Genomic DNA, 17,840 nt, shown 5'->3' with positions numbered 1-17,840 from the left:
TAAGCTGTTGCAGTTGAGAACTGCCTGTGAAGAGGAATCACAGTGTCACAATAGGCCACCATATTGGGCGAGGGTGTTGCAAATATAGGTGAACTCATTCAGACATGTCACCCGATTGATCAAATGGACAATGTCTGCAGTGTTCAACTGAAAGCAGACGTCCAGGTGAGACATAAGAAGCATGAGAAATAATTTCTGCATGAAAGGGTCACACTGGAAGACAGACAACTGTCTGCCATACATATACTGTGTCCTAGTGTGGTTGTGGTGTCGGGAGGGGTTGGGTTAAGCGACTGTGGCATACTGAGCAGAGGTGCCCCATCTTGCCACAGCATGTACAGGAACTCCAACAATCTAGACAGTCTGCTTTGGAGGGAGAAGAAAAACAGTCTGGGCATAAAGGGAGCGGCCTCCATAGCTGTCATTGAGGGGTGACTGAAGGCTCAGAAGTGATAGAGACATAGGGCAAAGAGGAATCATGATGTTGTTACAACCTGGTTGTCATCCTAAATTTACAATCCTGGGATGGCACATGAGGTGGTGTGTGAACTGCCACCACTTGTGATCTTGCAGTGAGTCATTTGCTAGCTGACTGCACAATTTCGAATGAATGAGGGATGTGCAAGATGTCCTCTAATGATGGATAATCCAGTTTCAGTGCTGCCGTGCGAACCTCTGGGTCAGGTGTCAGTTGAGCCCCTACATCACAAATCAAGGAATCAGTGTGGGAAGCCTTACAACCTTGATTAGTGCAAATAAAATCACATTTTCGACTAAGTCCTTGTAAGTTCATGACCAACAATTAGTATGACTGCCCCGGCTGTTTACGGTATTGATGAAATTCTAGCGTGGAGGCAACAACATGGTACCACTGGGATTAATAATTAGTCAGCAGAGTGTACGTCTCCTGAAACGAGAGAGCAATGTAGTCAGACAGAGGTGCCAATTTTCGGAGAAGAAAAAATGTCTGGCAATGTCCAAGACAGAAAGAGTGACCACTGCAGTGAATCATCCATGACTTGAAACACCATGAAATGTTGCTTTAGGTGATGCAAATATGTGTTCCAGTCCTCCGTAGCATCATTGAAAGGAGAAAAGGACAGAGGCCAGAATATGGTGTCAAGTTCCAGGGCTGCTGGTCCCTGTGGCGCAGCAGCCTCCTGCACACGGTGTTTGCCCACCAAGAGCTGAAGCGACTTGTAACAAGTCCATCTGTATCTGCTACTGATGCATTCCAGTTGCTATATCCATGAATAGCTGGATATCAGTACACCTGTCGAGAGAGAGAGAGAGAGAGAGAGAGAGAGAGAGAGAAATGATGATGAAGCAATGTGGGAAGACTGCCTGAAGTCAAGATTCAAACCCACCAGAGTCAAGCAACAGGGCAGATGAACAGTGGGCCTGACACGATAATAGCAAGACAATAACAATTTAGGCTACAAGAAAATGCAACAAACTTTCGACACAACACTGTTAATAGATCATTTATGAGCCACAATTCAAAGTGAGACTGGAGAGAAAACTAACATCAAAGTGAAGTCAGTAGTATGGTGGAGATAGCAACAAATGCTATCAAGCAAAGTACATGACTGACTGAACAGTTGAGGTGCAGCGGTATTTATGCTGGCTGTGGGGGCACTATTTGTTTGTGTATTTGCAGAGTAAGATGGTAGTGCACTCAGTAACAAGTGCAGCACTGCGGCCACACTGCTCTCTACCAGCCATCGAGATCCATTTGCTCCAGTGGGCATTAATCTTCCATGTGGTCCAATACCAGAATCTTGATGATCAAATGCTGCAGCATTTGCAACAAACTCCCAGAGTTTAAAGCAGTTATGGAAAGCAGTGGAGCGTAAGTAATACTAGGCACAGAAAGGTGGCTAAAACCTGAAAGAGACAGCAGTGAAGATTTTGTAGTAAAGTGTGTATCAAAAGGATAAACAGACAGGAAATGGATGGTGACTTTATTGTAGAAGACAAGAAACTAAAGTCCACTGAGATATAAATGGAAGATGCATGTGAAATTGTTTGGACAAAATTAAGTATTGAGGGTGAGCATAAACTTGTGATATGTGATTTATTCATCTCATTACATACAATTTTCAAATCATTTGATTTGATGTATAGGAAACATGTCAAGGTTTACAAAAGAAACTTTTTTCACTTTTTTAAGAGAAATACAAAAGTTTACATTATATTTTACATTTCTAAGTTACATGTACATAAAATAATAAGTGTAATACAATCCCTGTGTTCAGATTGTGAAGCTGTCCTCAATCAATTCATCGACAGAATAATAACACTTTTCCACCAGAAGAGTAAAGAGCAATCTTTTCAGTGAACCCATTTCCATTTTAAATATATTACTGCCTTTTATTTTATTGAAAATTTTTAACCCCGTATACTCTGGCATTTGGGCATACTTTTAAACGATGTGTTGGAAGTTTGAAGTTATCTCTGTGGCGAGTGCTGTAGTTGGGGTCAAAACGGAAAATGTCTAGTGTATGTTGATTTCTATATAGGAACACCACCATCTCATATATGTAAAGTGAGGGGATAGATAGTATTTTTAAATTTTTTAACAGTGGTCGACAGGATTCCTGTTTTTTTTTGCAACACACGTTTCTAATTACTTTCTTTTGTAATACTAGGAGCCTAGTGACATTTGCTGATTTTCCCCAGAAGATTATGCCATAACGAATAACTGACTCAAAGTAACAGTGATAAACTATCTTTCTGGTATCCATGTTTGTGGCACCTGACAAAATACATATTGCAAATGCTAAGTTGTTCAGTTTATTTGCTAAGTAATCTATGTGTATCTTCCAATTTAAATTTTTTTCTAGATTTAGGTCTAAGAACTTCACGTGGTTTACTTCTGTGATATCCTGATCATTGCAAGTTATCTTTATTTCACTCCTTTCTACTGATTTAGCTTCAAATTGCATCATTTTGGTTTTAGTTACATTTAGTTTTAGTCCATTTTGATAGAACCAAGATTCAAGTTTTGCTAAAGTATTTTTGGCTTTTTATGGAATATTTTCAGATACCTCATTTTCAATTAGAACTGACGTATCATCAGCAAATAAGACTGAATAAACATCAATAGCAAGTGGTAGGTCATTTTCGTAGAAAAGAAACATATAGGGACCCAATATCGAACCTTGTGGGACTGTTTTCCAGTCTGATGAATAATTGGTTCCATTTGAAGTTAAAATTACTCTTTGTTTGCTACCTGACAGGTAAGAGCTAAACCATTTTAAAGCAGTGTCTCTGATTCCATACATCTGTAATTTGTGGAGGAGTATTGCATGGTTTACTGAATCAAAAGCTTTAGTCAGATCACAGAATATACCTGTGACCTTCTTACCTTTATCTAACATGGAGCATATTTTTTGGATAAACTCATTTATAGCATTCACAGTGCTTTTACCCTGTTGGAATCCAAACTGGTTTTTAAAAATTATTTCATTTACAGTAAGAAAGTTATTAATTTTTTTTTTTTTTTTTTTTTTTTTCTGCAATCTTTTCAAACACTTTAGAGAAGACCGGCAAGAGAGAGATAGGGCAGTAATTCCCCATGTCTTTGGTTGATCCTTTCTTGAATCGAGGTTTGATCTCACCATATTTCAATACCTCTGGAAAGCATCCCTGTTCAAAAGATTGATTTATAATAGTTGACAGTGGTTGGGAAATAATATTGTACACATACTTGATTACAGATGTTGTTATTTCATCCCACCCATCTGAGGTTTTGTTTTTTAGAGACAATATTTCCTTTTCCACATCCCTTTGGGTGATTTTTTTCAAATTGTTTAAAAGATGTGTTCTGGCTATTTTCCAAATTTGTGTTGCCCTGATAGAAAGTCGTATCCACATCCGATCCTACTACATTTAGGAAGAATTCATTGAAACAACTTGACATCTGAACAGGGTTTACTATAATTTCATTTTCATGTCTAATTTTCAAAGTCTCATGTATTTTTGCTTTGGCACCTAGTTCGGACTAAACAACTGACCACACTGCTTTTGTCTTATTTCTGTGTTCTTGTATGAATTTACTATTTGCCATTTTTTTAGCTGTCACTACAACTTTCCTAAATACAGCTTTATACTGTTTGAAATAAATAACAAAATCTGGATTTCTGTTTGATTTTAACTCATTGTGGAGCTCTCTCTTTCTGGCACTAGAGATTTTTATTCCTGTTGTAATCCATTTGAGTTTACCATTAACTTTCTTTTGCTTATATCTATGAGGAAATGATTCATTAAATACCTCTAAGAAACAATTTAAGAATTTGTCATAGTTTACTGAGCTTGAACTATTGTAGTCTACAGGCCAGCTTATTATAGATTAGATTAGATTAGATTAATGCTTGTTCCATAGATCATGAATACGACATTTCGTAATGATGTGGAACGTATCTTGTTTACTGCGGAATAAATCCATTTTACTTTTACTGAGATCCCTTTTTATACACACTTCTGGAGGCTTTAGGTTTTTTTCCTTTAGGAGCTCAATAAACAGAGCTGAGTGATCTGAAATACCCAAGTCTAAGCAGTATTTGTTCTTATTTCCACTGTCAAATTTGTAGTTAGTAATAATATTATCAATGCAGGTCACTGATCTGCTGTTTTCCCTAGTGCCTTCAGAAAAATTTAGCTTGAAACCAGATTTCTGAATTAAGTCACGAAATTTTGTGGAATCATTGCTTTCAACTAAGACATTTAAGTTGATGTCTGCTGCTATAACAACTTTTTTCTTACTTTCTTTCTGGAGTTTTTCCAGGAGGCATTCAAATTTGGCTAAAAACACTTTTGTTACCGCACATCCAGGAATTCTATAGATTGCTATAACCAGTGTAGTCAGATCACTTAGTTCTACAGAGCAACTTTCAAACACGCTCTCTTCATTTAAATAATGAAAACTCTCTCTTACTGTATAACTTACGGAAAAATTGACAAGATTGCAGGATCCTCCACGAGATTTGCTTATTCTGCAAAAGCTAGCAGCTACCTTAAGATTATTAATGCTATTTAGTACTTTTATACTATTTTCTGTTAACCAGTGTTCGTTTAGTCAGATAATTTTAATATTTACGGATTCTGAAAGCAGAATTTTTAGTTCATTGATTTTTGAGAATTTACGATTTGGTAATTCTGCCCCTAAGCCATTTATATTCCAGTGCATCAATAGATCATTTTTGCTTTTAGTTATTTTACATGCATCTTTTGTTTGGTACTTAAACTTTTTATTTTCAGTTTGAATTTTTTCTTTGTCAGCACTATCAGAATGAATTAGTTTCACTTCTTTCTTAGGACTTTACACACGTCTATGAACATTTTACTAAGGTTCACAGAGTCTAATCTATTCAAGTGCAGGCCGTCTTTTTCCAGACACTTGCACTTTAAGAATTTGTTTGGGTCAATGAATACTGCACCGAGTCTGTTGCACTGTTCCCTATTGCCGGTATTTATCCTGTTGATGTAAGTATCACTTACCGATCTTCGATGAATAATTCCACTAATTACCATCCTGTATGTTGGGTATACAGTTTTCGCCGACCTAATCAGATTCCGTGTTTCATTCACGATTTCTTCCTCACTATTACTGCGGATGGAGTTTGTGCCCATGTGGATTAAGACACCTCTGTAATCGTCGGTACTTAAAGTTTTGTTACCAGTTTCGCCCGTGTTTCTTTTCATGGACAATACATTCTTAAAATGTTTGTTGAGTTGATTCGATCGGATTCCAGGTCATACATAGACTTTGCAGTCTGGCACAATAACATTTTTTAATATAGAATCACCTATTAACAGAAAATCGTTTTTGTCATCTTCTTTGTTCGTTGCACTTTTACGTGTGTCCTTATTATATGAAACTGTTTTCCATTTATACTTATCACTTGTTTCACTGACAGAGTTCTCTGTGGTATTATTCGCCGTATTACACCTATGCGGATGTTTGCCACTTTGTTCAGTAATGGGCTGATTTCTACACACGCAGGATTTTCTTTCTATAACCAGTTCAGAATTTTCTTGTTTCAATGCTAAAATTTCTGCTTTCAGTGCTTCAATGTCACTTTGAAGCAATTTAATAATTTCTTCTTTTGAGTTCACGGTACTTAAGAGTTCAGCCGTCTCAATACGCAAACAATGTGGACACAACCATGGAAACTCGTCTGTTATGAGTTTTAAATTCACTTTCGCACATTTTTCGTGATACCAGTAGTTACACTTCACACAAAAGATGCCTTTCGCGACGCATTTCGAACATTCCCTACATGATGAACTATTTCATTTAATCTTTTTTGAGGACTGAGATGTGTTACAACACACTTCTATCGGCGCCATCTTGACACATATTGTATGTTTCTATTGATCACCACACTCGTACTCTGATAACTGGAAGACTTAAAGAAAATATCAGTTCACTAGTACAAATGTTCCCCAATCATACTGTCATCACTGGAGGAGACTTGCGTCATCTAACAATCAATATGGAAAATTACAGTATTGTAAGTGGTGGGTGTGACAAGGTATCCTGCAGAACATTTTCTTTGAAAACTCTCTAGAACAGATAATAATTTGGGAACTCACTCATAATGGAAACACAGACTTACCTTCTTTGACGATTAACATATAGAAATTGAATGAATCATGAAGCAGCTATCAGGTCTTCTTTTGCTTGTACCTTATTCCTGCGGTTACACAGGGTCGGCAGGGTTAATCGGATTTGGCAAGCTTAGTTTAAGGGGTGACCTGATGCCCTCCCTTCCTACCACCCCTCGTAATCCCCTGACCCCCACCCCCACCACCAGGTCTGAATTAGTGTACCCCAACTGTATGCAACTAGTATAATCCATGAAATAGTGCTGATGTGTGCAGATGTCTGTGAGCCGTGTAAGTGAGGTGGGACATGGAGATCAGCCTGGTATTTACCTAGTGGGATGTGGAAAACCACCAAAAACCACATCGAGACTGGTTGGCACACTGGCCTTTCGTCGTTAATCCGCCGGGCGGATTCAATCCGGGACCGGTGCGCCTACCCGAGTCCAGGAAGCAGCGCATTACCACTCTCGGCTAACCTGGCGGGGTGAAGCAGCCATCAATTACGAAAAACAAAATTACAAATGGCAGCTGAAAGAAGCAGTAAGACTTACATATTCAGTAATCCTGATAAAGAGGCAATCATGTCATATCTCAAAGAAGAATTGAGAACATTTACCTCTGGACAAGTGTGTGCAGAAGACTGTGACTCAAGTTTCAAAACAACAGAGAGTGAGAGCTGGATAGATATATACCTAGTATGTAATGGCAGGGACCCTTCATCCCTCACAAAATTAAAAAATTCTGATCCTGTGTAAAAATATAGCGACGACATAGTTAGTGCCCATACAGTAATGAATGAGACACAGGTTGTTGTTGATGGTAGCAAAGCAAAAGCAGAAATACTGAATTCTGTTTTTAAGCACTACTTTGCTAAGGAAGATACTGAAGTACTTCCGCAGTTTACTTCTTGCACCGCTACAAGGATTGTGATGTAGATACTAGTGTCATTGGAGCTGAAAAGGCTTAAGGCTTGATGGAATCCCTGTTGTATTCTGTATAGAATTTGTTGGTGTTTTAGCTCCTATTTTAACAAGAATCTACCATAGATCTGTTGAACAAAAAACTGTGGCCAGTGGTTGGAAAAAGGCACAGATCACACCCACCTACAAGAAGGGTATTATAAGTGACTCACAAAACTACAATCCTCTCTCACTGGCGTTCATATGTTGCAGAATCCTAGAATATATTCTGAGCTGAAACATAATAAGTTATATCAAACTGAATGACCTTGTCTGTGCCAGCCAGTTTTAGCCTGTAAACATTGATCATGTAAAACCCTTTAAGTTTTAGTGCCTCGTCGGCCACTGTGGCTGAGCGGTTCTAGGTGCTTCATTCCAGAACCGAGCTGCTGCTGCTGCTATGGTCACAGGTTTGACTCCTGCCTCAGGAATGGCTGTGTGTGTGATGTCCTTAGATTAGTTAGGTTTAATAAGCTCTAAATCTAGGGGACTGATGACCTCAGATGTTAAGTCCCATAGTGCTTAGAGCCATTTGAACCATTTGTGTACCTCAACTATGGAGTCACCATTACCTCCTATTCACTGACATTTCATACTTTGACTGGAACTGCTGGTATGTCAGGGTCATCTGGTGTTGCTGGTAGCTCCTTCGTTTCTTTCGATTTTTTATGTATACTATGGTAAAACTTGCAGATTTACTGAACTACTACTTCTCTTTGTTACATATGTGTTGTTATCAACTGCTATTAATTGTTTCCTGTATATCATCTGCAGCTCCTTAACCTTTTTTCAGATTTTATGCTTAGCTTGCTTTATAGATTTTTCATAGTGTTTCCTGATGCCGTCCTTCATTTCCATATTTGATCAGACCAGGCAATATTTCACTTGCTATAGACACTGTTAATACACAATCACACAAAATGTGTACTGACAACATTAAAATTTGTTTGTATGATAGCATATCATCTTAAATATGTACCTTAGCTTTATGTTAGATGCAATAACAGAAGTCTGTTTTCCACTCTATAATGTGTTCTAACCATTGGCAAGATACCTGTAGTACAAACATATGTGCTTATTTTTGTTTCAGGGCATCCTGGAGACATTTGTTGGGATGGGGATGAGCATAGGGCCAGCAGTTGGTGGACTTTTATACTCTGTAAGTTCATTAGCTGTGCCACATAAACATTTTTTTCTTAAAAATTCTGTTCTGAATGATAGCAAACATTGAAAGACTCAATGATGTAATTGAATTTTTATGTTACCTTTACATCCTTCTCCATGGATTCAAAATATAAAGAAATGTCTGTTACATGCTGTGCATCATAAGGTACTAATTTTAATCATTATTATAAATTACTCCAGTTTATTAGCTGATAGGCTGAACTTGGTTCCAACATGAATTTCCTTGGTGCTTCATTTCACAAGATCTCCACATGGAAACTTGTGGTTGTAGCAGTCTTCGGTGTTGCAAAGAGTGGCTTTATTCTAGCTATTACATGCAAGCCCACTAACTGTAGGAAATGTGGGACAAGGTCCTGTTGTTGTCTGTATGTCTAGTTCAATGTTACCCTCATCTTTAGCCAATGGAATCGTTCATGCTTTGCAAAATCTCGGGCTTGCATTGAGCTTTCAGGAAGTGTGGTCCTTAAAGTCAACTGCATTCACTCACCACACACAGTTAAAACAGTGACATGAATTGCATGCAAAGTGAATGGCTTCACATGGTACTGACAAATTGATGGAATGCATTTCATGATGTACAAAACATCTGAAGTTATGAGTTGATGCCAAATATGTCCTTGACTAATGTTCTATTAGTTATAACCAAAAATGACAGTGTTTGAGACACTTGTTAGGACTCACATGACCTAAGAGCAACTCTGCACAGTGGCCATTTGCCCACAACACTGAAATCATTTCACTGAGCAAGATAGCACCCACACTATGTAGACTGCTTAATACGAGGCATGTTTTTTAAGTAAGTACCATTTTGAAATAAAAAAAAAGATATTCTAAGATATCTCAATAATTTTATTGTTAGATGAAAGCCTGTACCTCATTCTACGCGCTGATAACATTACAGTCCAATTCTTCCTTGTTTACATTGTGTACTGGGTGTTTAAGATGCCTCCAATAATTGTGTGTCCCGCCGACTGTGAAGTGGGCTGTTGTAAGATTTCTTAGTGCTAAAGGCCTAAAAGCAATCAATATTCATCATGAGATCTGAGCAGTTTATGGAGAAAACATTATGAGTGATGGAAAGGTAAGAAAGTGGGTGAGAGCATTTAAAGATTAACGCACAAATGTGCATGATGAACAATGGAGTGGGCGTTCTTCGGTCGCTAATGAAAGTTTGGTGCAGGAAGTGGACAATAAGGTGAGAGAAAACAGATGCTATACAATTTCCTCCTTGTGGGATGCCTTTTCTAATGTTTCTCATAGTGTTCTGTATGGCATTGTGACTGAGCACTTGAATTACTGAAAATTGTGCACACGTTGGGTACCGAAAATGTTGACGGATGTGTACAAAACCAAACATTTAGAAGCGACAGTCTTTGGAAGTTGAGCAAGGGCATTGTTTTGCTGCAAGACAATGCCCGTCTGCATGTGGCGAATCAGACCAAAGATCCCATCACATCTTTTTGATGAGAAACTCTAGATCATCCTTTGTACAGCCCTGATCTTGTGCCCAACGACTACCATCTGTTTCTGTTGAAGGAACACCTGGGCAGTCAGCATCTTCAAGACAATGACGAAGTTAAAACAGTGGTGATGCAGTGGTTAACAAGTCAGGCAGCAGACTTCTATGAGGAGGATATTCAAATACTGGTACAATGTTATGACAAGTGCTTCAATATTGATGGAAATTATGAGGAAAAGTAGATTAAGATACAGGTTTTCATGTGAAAATAAAATTATTGAGATATTTTAGCATGTCTTTTTTTAATTTCAAAACGGTACTTACTTAAAAAACACTCCTTGTAACTGAGATTGATGCATTAATATCAAAAAGGTAAACCACCTGAATGTTTAGCACTGTTCCATGTAAGAAAATATTATATTGTACCAGCGCATGATCTCTGCCTGAAATTTTGTTATTTTGTAAGGCTGGGACTGCTACAGCATACTAATGCAGTGTGAACTCTACCTAAACAATTATAATACTTGTTTTCACAATGTGGACATTCCTAAGTGGAAAGCATTGGAAAATGATCCAGGTAAATTTGAAACAATGAGTGTCATTGCAAATAATGTCTGGTACTAGCCCAGGATTGCTGAGAATGTGTTTAGGTGGCCATTGCTGAGTGGAATTTGTTTACCACTGTAGAACCTGTGTTGGCAATTTGCTGCACTGTATCACTATGTCTCTGGGGCATGTGTGAACAGTCAATGTCTGCTCAAAAATTGTCACATGTGACAATTAAAATGCTCTTGTAATATAGATCCAAACATAGAATTTGAAGCACTGCATTCAGAGTGGGATCAGACTGTTTTTAATCTTGTATATGGATGTCCTCATTGGGGCTAAGTGAATCACTGTATCATTTACTAGATAAGCTTTCTGTGTATAACTTACCAATCTCTCATGTGAATTTACATTTTTGATTCAATGCGTGCAAATCAGTAATCCAAGATGTGTAATGTGATGTGTCTGACTAACAGTGTTGTAACTGTTCTAACCTTGTCATTACAACATGTATTTTGTTGGAAAAATGATCAGATAATAAAAAGAACATGCCAGACAATGGCAAGAAAGATGGACTGGACAATGGATCTAACTTTTGATCGAAGGAATATGACTGTAGATTCATGGACAGCAAAAAGGCTTGTTAGTAATCTGTACTCATAATATTAAATGCCTGAAAAGGCATTGTGATAGTTTTTTTGACAGACTTCCCAATCTGCGTGATTCTGGTTTAGTTGTTGCAGCCACAGCTCCAGAAATTTTGCATCTGTTCTAGGGCATGGTGAAGCAAAACTGGGACATCATCATTGCTTTAACGCTCACTTAAGGCCAACAACATTTATTGAACATAATTAACTTCTGTAACAACAGAATAAAATTATCTATTAGTTCATGGAACCAATAATAACAAATCTTGATGGAAAGTAATGTAAGCCAGATAGAAATAAGTATGCAGTAGTTCCTACTTGAAACTGATGTAAGTCCAAGTACTAATAATTCACTGTGCATACATATTATAAGTCTGATATTAAGGAATGTACACAAGAGAAAACAGAACACCTTGAATGACTAGAGATAGGATGTTCATATTCGCAGGACATGTAAATTGGTGTGTCCTGCATAAACCATTAGCATTTCGGTCACCTTGGTTTAGCATGTTTCCTGATGCCTGGTAGGCACAGTGTATGCCATGGGCCCTGATAACTTGTTCCATGTGTGATGGCATTGATGTGGTACGGCACAAATGGTGTCATGTGGTATAGCTATCCATGCTGCATTCCCAAGTTCATCTGTGGTGGCTGGCATTGGATCACAGCACCTGTCTTTTCACCATATTCCACACATTTTTGATTGGCAAGAAGTCTGGTGATGTGACAGACCAGGGCAAAAGGCTGACAACTGATGACACCAAGGAGGCACATCTTCGTGCAGCAACATGTGGTCATGCATTGTCTTGCTGAAAAATGATGCCTGGGGTGTTGTGCAGAAAGGGTATGGCTACTGGTCATAGGACGTCATTCACATAGGTAACACTGGTCACAGTGTCCTGGACGTGCACAAACTATGGTTTGTGGCTGTACTTAGTGAAGTCATTCCATACACCATTGCCATCTAGCATGTTTCTGCACATTCGTTGAAGGTAGGTAGGCAGAGAAATGGACGACGTGCACATAACCAGTGCCATAATAAAAGGCAAAGGACTGTCATCCCTGATAGTGTGCCATGTGTTACAGTGTTCCACTAGAGCTGGGGAAGATGCTGATTGTCCTGCAGTGCCATTCAGATAAGGTGTCAATCTCCTTGGATGCTCGGAGTTTTGTGACCTAACACATCCCAATGTGCTCTATGGCCTAGTGTGAACCATTTTGCAATATTTTGAAGTATTTCATCCCACATGAGTAGCAGTTTCCCAGATTGGTGCATCACATTCTCTCATGCCAATAATGCGCCCTCTTTCAAAGTCACTCGTTTGACGGTATGGTTTGTGCATACATCTGTGAGGCATCCTGCACATCGGCTCAAGTCACACTGATCTATTATCTTCAGATTATAGCAACACTAATGTACATATCCTGTGTGAATGTCCTATCTCTAGTAATTCAGGGTGTTATGTTTTTTTTTTTTTTTTTTTTTTTTTTTTTTCCTCAACACGAATGTGCTATGTCACATAAGTATGAATCAGTCCTGGTAAACAGCACTAGCAGTCATAATTCCACTTGTGGAGGCAAATTCAGCTAACAGTAACTGAGAGAGAGTGTAGTGCTGGTTGGCCATATATTAGCCATTATGGAAGACCACATGATTGGCCTGCAATATCAGCAGTTTTACCAGTGCAAGTACATGGTTGATATTACACATACTAATATGCGCAGTACAGTAGTACAAGTTTATATGCCAACTAGCTCTGCAGATGACGAAGAAATTGAAGAAGTGTATTATGAAATAAAAGAAATTATTCAGATAGTGAAGGGAGACAAAAATTTAATAGTCATGGGCGACTGGAATTCGGGTGTAGGATAAGGGAGAGAAGGAAACATAGTAGGTGAATATGGATAGGGGCAAAGAAATGAAAGAGGAAGCCGTCTGGTAGAATTTTGCACGGAGCACAACTTAAACATAGCTAACACTTGGTTTAAGAATCATGAAAGAAGGTTGTATACATGGAAGAACCCTGGAGATACTAAAAGGTATCAGATAGATTATATAATGGTAAGACAGAGATTTAGGAACCAGGTTTTAAATTGTAAGACATTTCCAGGGGCAGATGTGGACTCTGACCACAGTCTATTGGTTATGACCTTTAGATTAAAACTGAAGAAACTGCAAAAAGGTGGGAAATTAAGGAGATGGGACCTGGATAAACTGAAAGAACCAGAGGTTGTACAGAGTTTCAGGGAGGGCATAAGGGAACAATTGACAGGAATGGGGGAAAGAAATACAGTAGAAGAAGAATGGGTAGCTCTGAGGGATGAAGTAGTGAAGGCAGCAGAGGATCAAGTAGGTAAAAAGAGGAGGGCTAGTAGAAATCCTTGGGTAACAGAAGAAATATTGAATTTAATTGAAGGAAGGAGAAAATATAAAAATGCAGTAAATGAAGCAGGCAAAAAGGAATACAAGCGTCTCAAAATGAGATCGACAGGAAGTGCAAAATGGCTAAGCAGGGGTGGCTAGAGGGCAAATGTAAGGATGTAGAGGCTTATCTCACTAGGGGTAAGATAGATACTGCCTGCAGGAAAATTAAAGAGACCTTTGGAGATAAGAGAACCACTTGTATGAACATCAGGAGCTCAGATGGAAACCAAGTTCTAAGCAAAGAAGGGAAAGCAGAAAGGTGGAAGGAGTATATAGAGAGTCTGTACAAGGGCAATGTACTTGAGGACAATATTATGGAAATGGAAGAGGATGTAGATGAAGATGAACTGGGAGATATGATATTGTGTGAAGAGTTTGACAGAGCACTGAAAGACCTTAGTTGAAACAAGGCCCCCAGAGTAGACAACATTCCACTGGAACTACTGATGGCCTTGGGAGAGCCATTCCTGACAAAACTCTACAATCTGGTGAGCAAGAGGTATGAAATAGGCGAAATACCCTCAGACTTCAAGACGAATATAATAATTCCAATCCCAAAGAAAGCAGGTGTTGACAGATGTGAAAATTACCGAACAATCAGTTTAATAAGCCACAGCTGCAAAATACTAACACAACTTCTTTACAGACGAATGGAAAAACTAGTAGAAGCCGACCTCGGGGAAGATCAGTGTGGATTCCGTAGAAACACTGGCTCACGTGAGGCAATACTGACCTTACGACTTACCTTAGAAGAAAGATTAAGGAAAGGCAAACCTACGTTTCTAGCATTTGTAGACTTAGAGAAAGCTTTTGACAATGTTGACTGGAATACTCTCTTTCATATTCTAAAGGTGGCAGGGGTAAAATACAGGGAGCGAAAGGCTATTTACAATTTGTACAGAAACCAAATGGCAGTTATTAGAGTCGAGGGGCATGAAAGGGAAGCAGTGGTTGGGAAGGGAGTAAGACAGGGTTGTAGCCTCTCCCCGATTTTATTCAATCTGTATAATTAGGAAGCAGTAAAGGAAACAAAAGAAAAATTCGGATTAGGTATGAAAATCCATGGAGAAGAAATAAAAACTTCGAGGTTCGCCGATGACATTGTAATTCTGTCAGAGACAGCAAAGGACTTGGAAGAGCAGTTGAATGGAATGGACAGTGTCTTGAAAGGAGGATATAAGATGAACATCAACAAAAGCAAAACGAGGATAATGGAATGTAGTCGAATTAAGTCGGGTGATGCTGAAGGAATTAGATTAGGAAATGAGACATTTAAAGTAGTAAAGAAGTTTTGCTATTTGGGGAGCAAAATAACTGATGATGGTGAGCAAAATAACTGATGATGGTCGAAGTAGAGAGGATATAAAATGTAGACTGGCAATGGCAAGGAAAGCGTTTCTGAAGAAGAGGAATTTGTTAACATCGAGTATAGATTAAAGTGTGAGGAAGTAGTTTCTGAAAGTAGACATGTATGGAGTGTAGCCATGCATGGAAGTGAAACATGGGGGATAAACAGTTTGGACAAGAAGAGAGTAGAAACTTTCGAAATGTGGAGCTACGGAAGAATGCTGAAGATTAGATGGGTGGATCACATAACTAATGAGGAGGTATTGAATAGAATTGGGGAGAGTAGGAGTTCGTGTCACAACTTGACAAGAAGAAGGGACCGGTTGGTAGGACATATTCTGAGGCATCAAGCGATCACAAATTTAGCATTGGAGGGCAGCGTGGAGGGTAAAAATCTTAGAGGGAGACCAAGAGATGAATACACTAAGCAGATTGAGAAGGATGTAGGTTGCAGTAGGTACTGGGAGATGAAGAAGCTTGCACAGGATAGAGTAGCATGGAGAGCTGCATCAAACCAGTCTCAGGACTGAAGTCCACAACAACAACAATGGTTAAAAAAGTAATAATGTAAAGAATTCAGTTTCTAAGGCTCATGTTACTAATGAGTGAAATTTTACATAGCATGGTGCAGGTACAAAAGTAGCTGGGGTATTTCATATCACCAAAACGTTTCTCAGTATCCCAAAAGATAGATTTAAATCATAAAATCCAGTCAGACAAAGAAGGAATACATATTTACGGAACATTTAGGAGTCATGAAAAAGTAAGGAAACACCAAAAACGCAACACGTTACCATGCCTAATAGAGTGTAGAAAACTGTTTGGTATTGAAAACAACTTCCATTCATGTCAAAATGGGTAAATGCAGGCACTGTATAGGTTTCCAAGGAATCTTGCACCATTCTTCCAGAAAAATACCTGCAAGTTCAGGTAACAATGATAGCGTGCATAGTGATCGTGCACCCTTCTCTTCAAAGTAGATCACAAAGCTCAATAATACTGAGATTGGGTGACTGTAGTGGCAATTGGATGTGCTCACAAAACTCATCCTGGATTATGTGAATAGGGGCCTTGTCCTCTTCGAACACCGTGGAATACCATGATAACTGGCTGCCCAAATTATCGGTGAACATCTGCCATGTTTCACTCTTTGGATGTAAACTTGGCTGGAAGTTGTAAACAGTGTAAGACAAGACTCATATGACCAAATCAAATTCTTCCGTTACTCTATAGCAGAGGTTTTATGGCTTTGGCATCATGTTTCTTATGGCTTTGGCATCATGTTTCCATGTTACTATGGTTTCCATCAGTTATGAGTCATTTTGGAATTCAAGCTCACCCTCCAATTTCTTGCTTCTGGAGCTCCCTTTGTGTTGTTTTGGTGGTGACAGTCATGCAAGGGTGACATTTAGTTCTGCAGTGACTTTTACAGCTGTTGTCCTCTTATCTTTACTTACAGTACTCTCCAGTGATTGATGATCACCCAACATAGTTTTTTCCACATCATGACTTAGAAGGTGACATATTTCCAGTTTCCCTGTATGTGGTACAAAAATCTCTGTTACAAATCTCATAAAATACCAGACACTTTGGCTACCTTGTTTATGGAAGCATTCATCATATGAGCACCAAGAATCTACCCATATTCAAATTCACTTGCTCCAACATAATGCACTCACAGCTACACAGAGCACTGTTCTGGCCATGACTGACACTGGACATTGCACAGAGGGCGTTCAGGGTCAAACACAGCAGCACAACCTGCAAGCTTGGGGAACAACTGCATTCAAGTGCAAGTGTGCGTTTCTCATGGTGTTTCTAAAATAGAAAGAAACTTCCACATGGGAAAAATATATTAAAAACAAAGATTCCAAGACTTACCAAGTGGGAAAGCGTTGGTAAACAGGCACAATGAAATAACACACAAACACACACACTAAATTATGAGCTTTCGCAACCGGCGGTTGCTTCGTATGTACACACACACACACACACACACACACACACACACACACACACACACACACACACACACGTATCCGTCCATACATATACAGACACAAGCTGTGTCTGTATATGTATGGATGGATATGTGTGTGTGTGTGTGTGTGTGTGTGTGTGTGTGTGTGTGTGTGTGTGTGTGTGTGTGTGTGCGAGTATGTACCTATCCTTTTTTTTCCCCCTAAGGTAATTCTTCCCGCTCCCGGGATTGGAATGGCTCCTTACCCTTTCCCTTAAAACCCACATGCTTTCATCTTCCCTTCTCCTTCCCTCTTTCCTGACGAAGCAAACCGCTGGTTGCGAAAGCTCGTAATTTTGTGTGTGTGTTTGAGTGTTATTTTATTGTGCCTGTCTACTGGTGCTCTCATGGTGTTTCCATATTTTTGTGCAACCTGTGATCCAGCTTCGTTTTGCTGATGATAATTTTCTGTTGGTTGTTCATGGTATATGAAGTGTATGTAAAGCTTAATAGGACAAGCTTGAAAGTAGTCTGAAATCATTTATGATAACACTGAAATAATTAATAATACGTACATTGAACAGAAAACAGTAAAAATTAACAATGAAGTTTTAGAAAAACTTGGTGGGTTTTGGTAACGGCAGCTTCAGGCAACAACTGGATGGATGACAAAAGAAATAAACAGAAGAATAAATATGAC

At 38.9% G+C, this 17,840-nt stretch overlaps 1 protein-coding gene across 1 annotated transcript in view; it reads left to right on the top strand.

Moving 5' to 3' along the window:
- The window catches only part of LOC126336311 (MFS-type transporter SLC18B1-like), a 341,991-nt gene that overhangs the window by 160,141 nt on the left and 164,010 nt on the right, over positions 1-17,840 (top strand). Inside the window, exon 5 of the mRNA XM_049999851.1 lies at positions 8,662-8,730. Coding sequence (XP_049855808.1) covers positions 8,662-8,730 — 69 coding nt within the window. The remainder of the gene's footprint in view (positions 1-8,661; positions 8,731-17,840) is intronic.

This window comes from Schistocerca gregaria, chromosome 2 (genome assembly GCF_023897955.1).
Source record: "Schistocerca gregaria isolate iqSchGreg1 chromosome 2, iqSchGreg1.2, whole genome shotgun sequence".
NCBI classification, from domain to species: Eukaryota; Metazoa; Arthropoda; class Insecta; order Orthoptera; family Acrididae; genus Schistocerca; species Schistocerca gregaria.
This window is presented reverse-complemented; position numbering and strand designations above follow the sequence as displayed.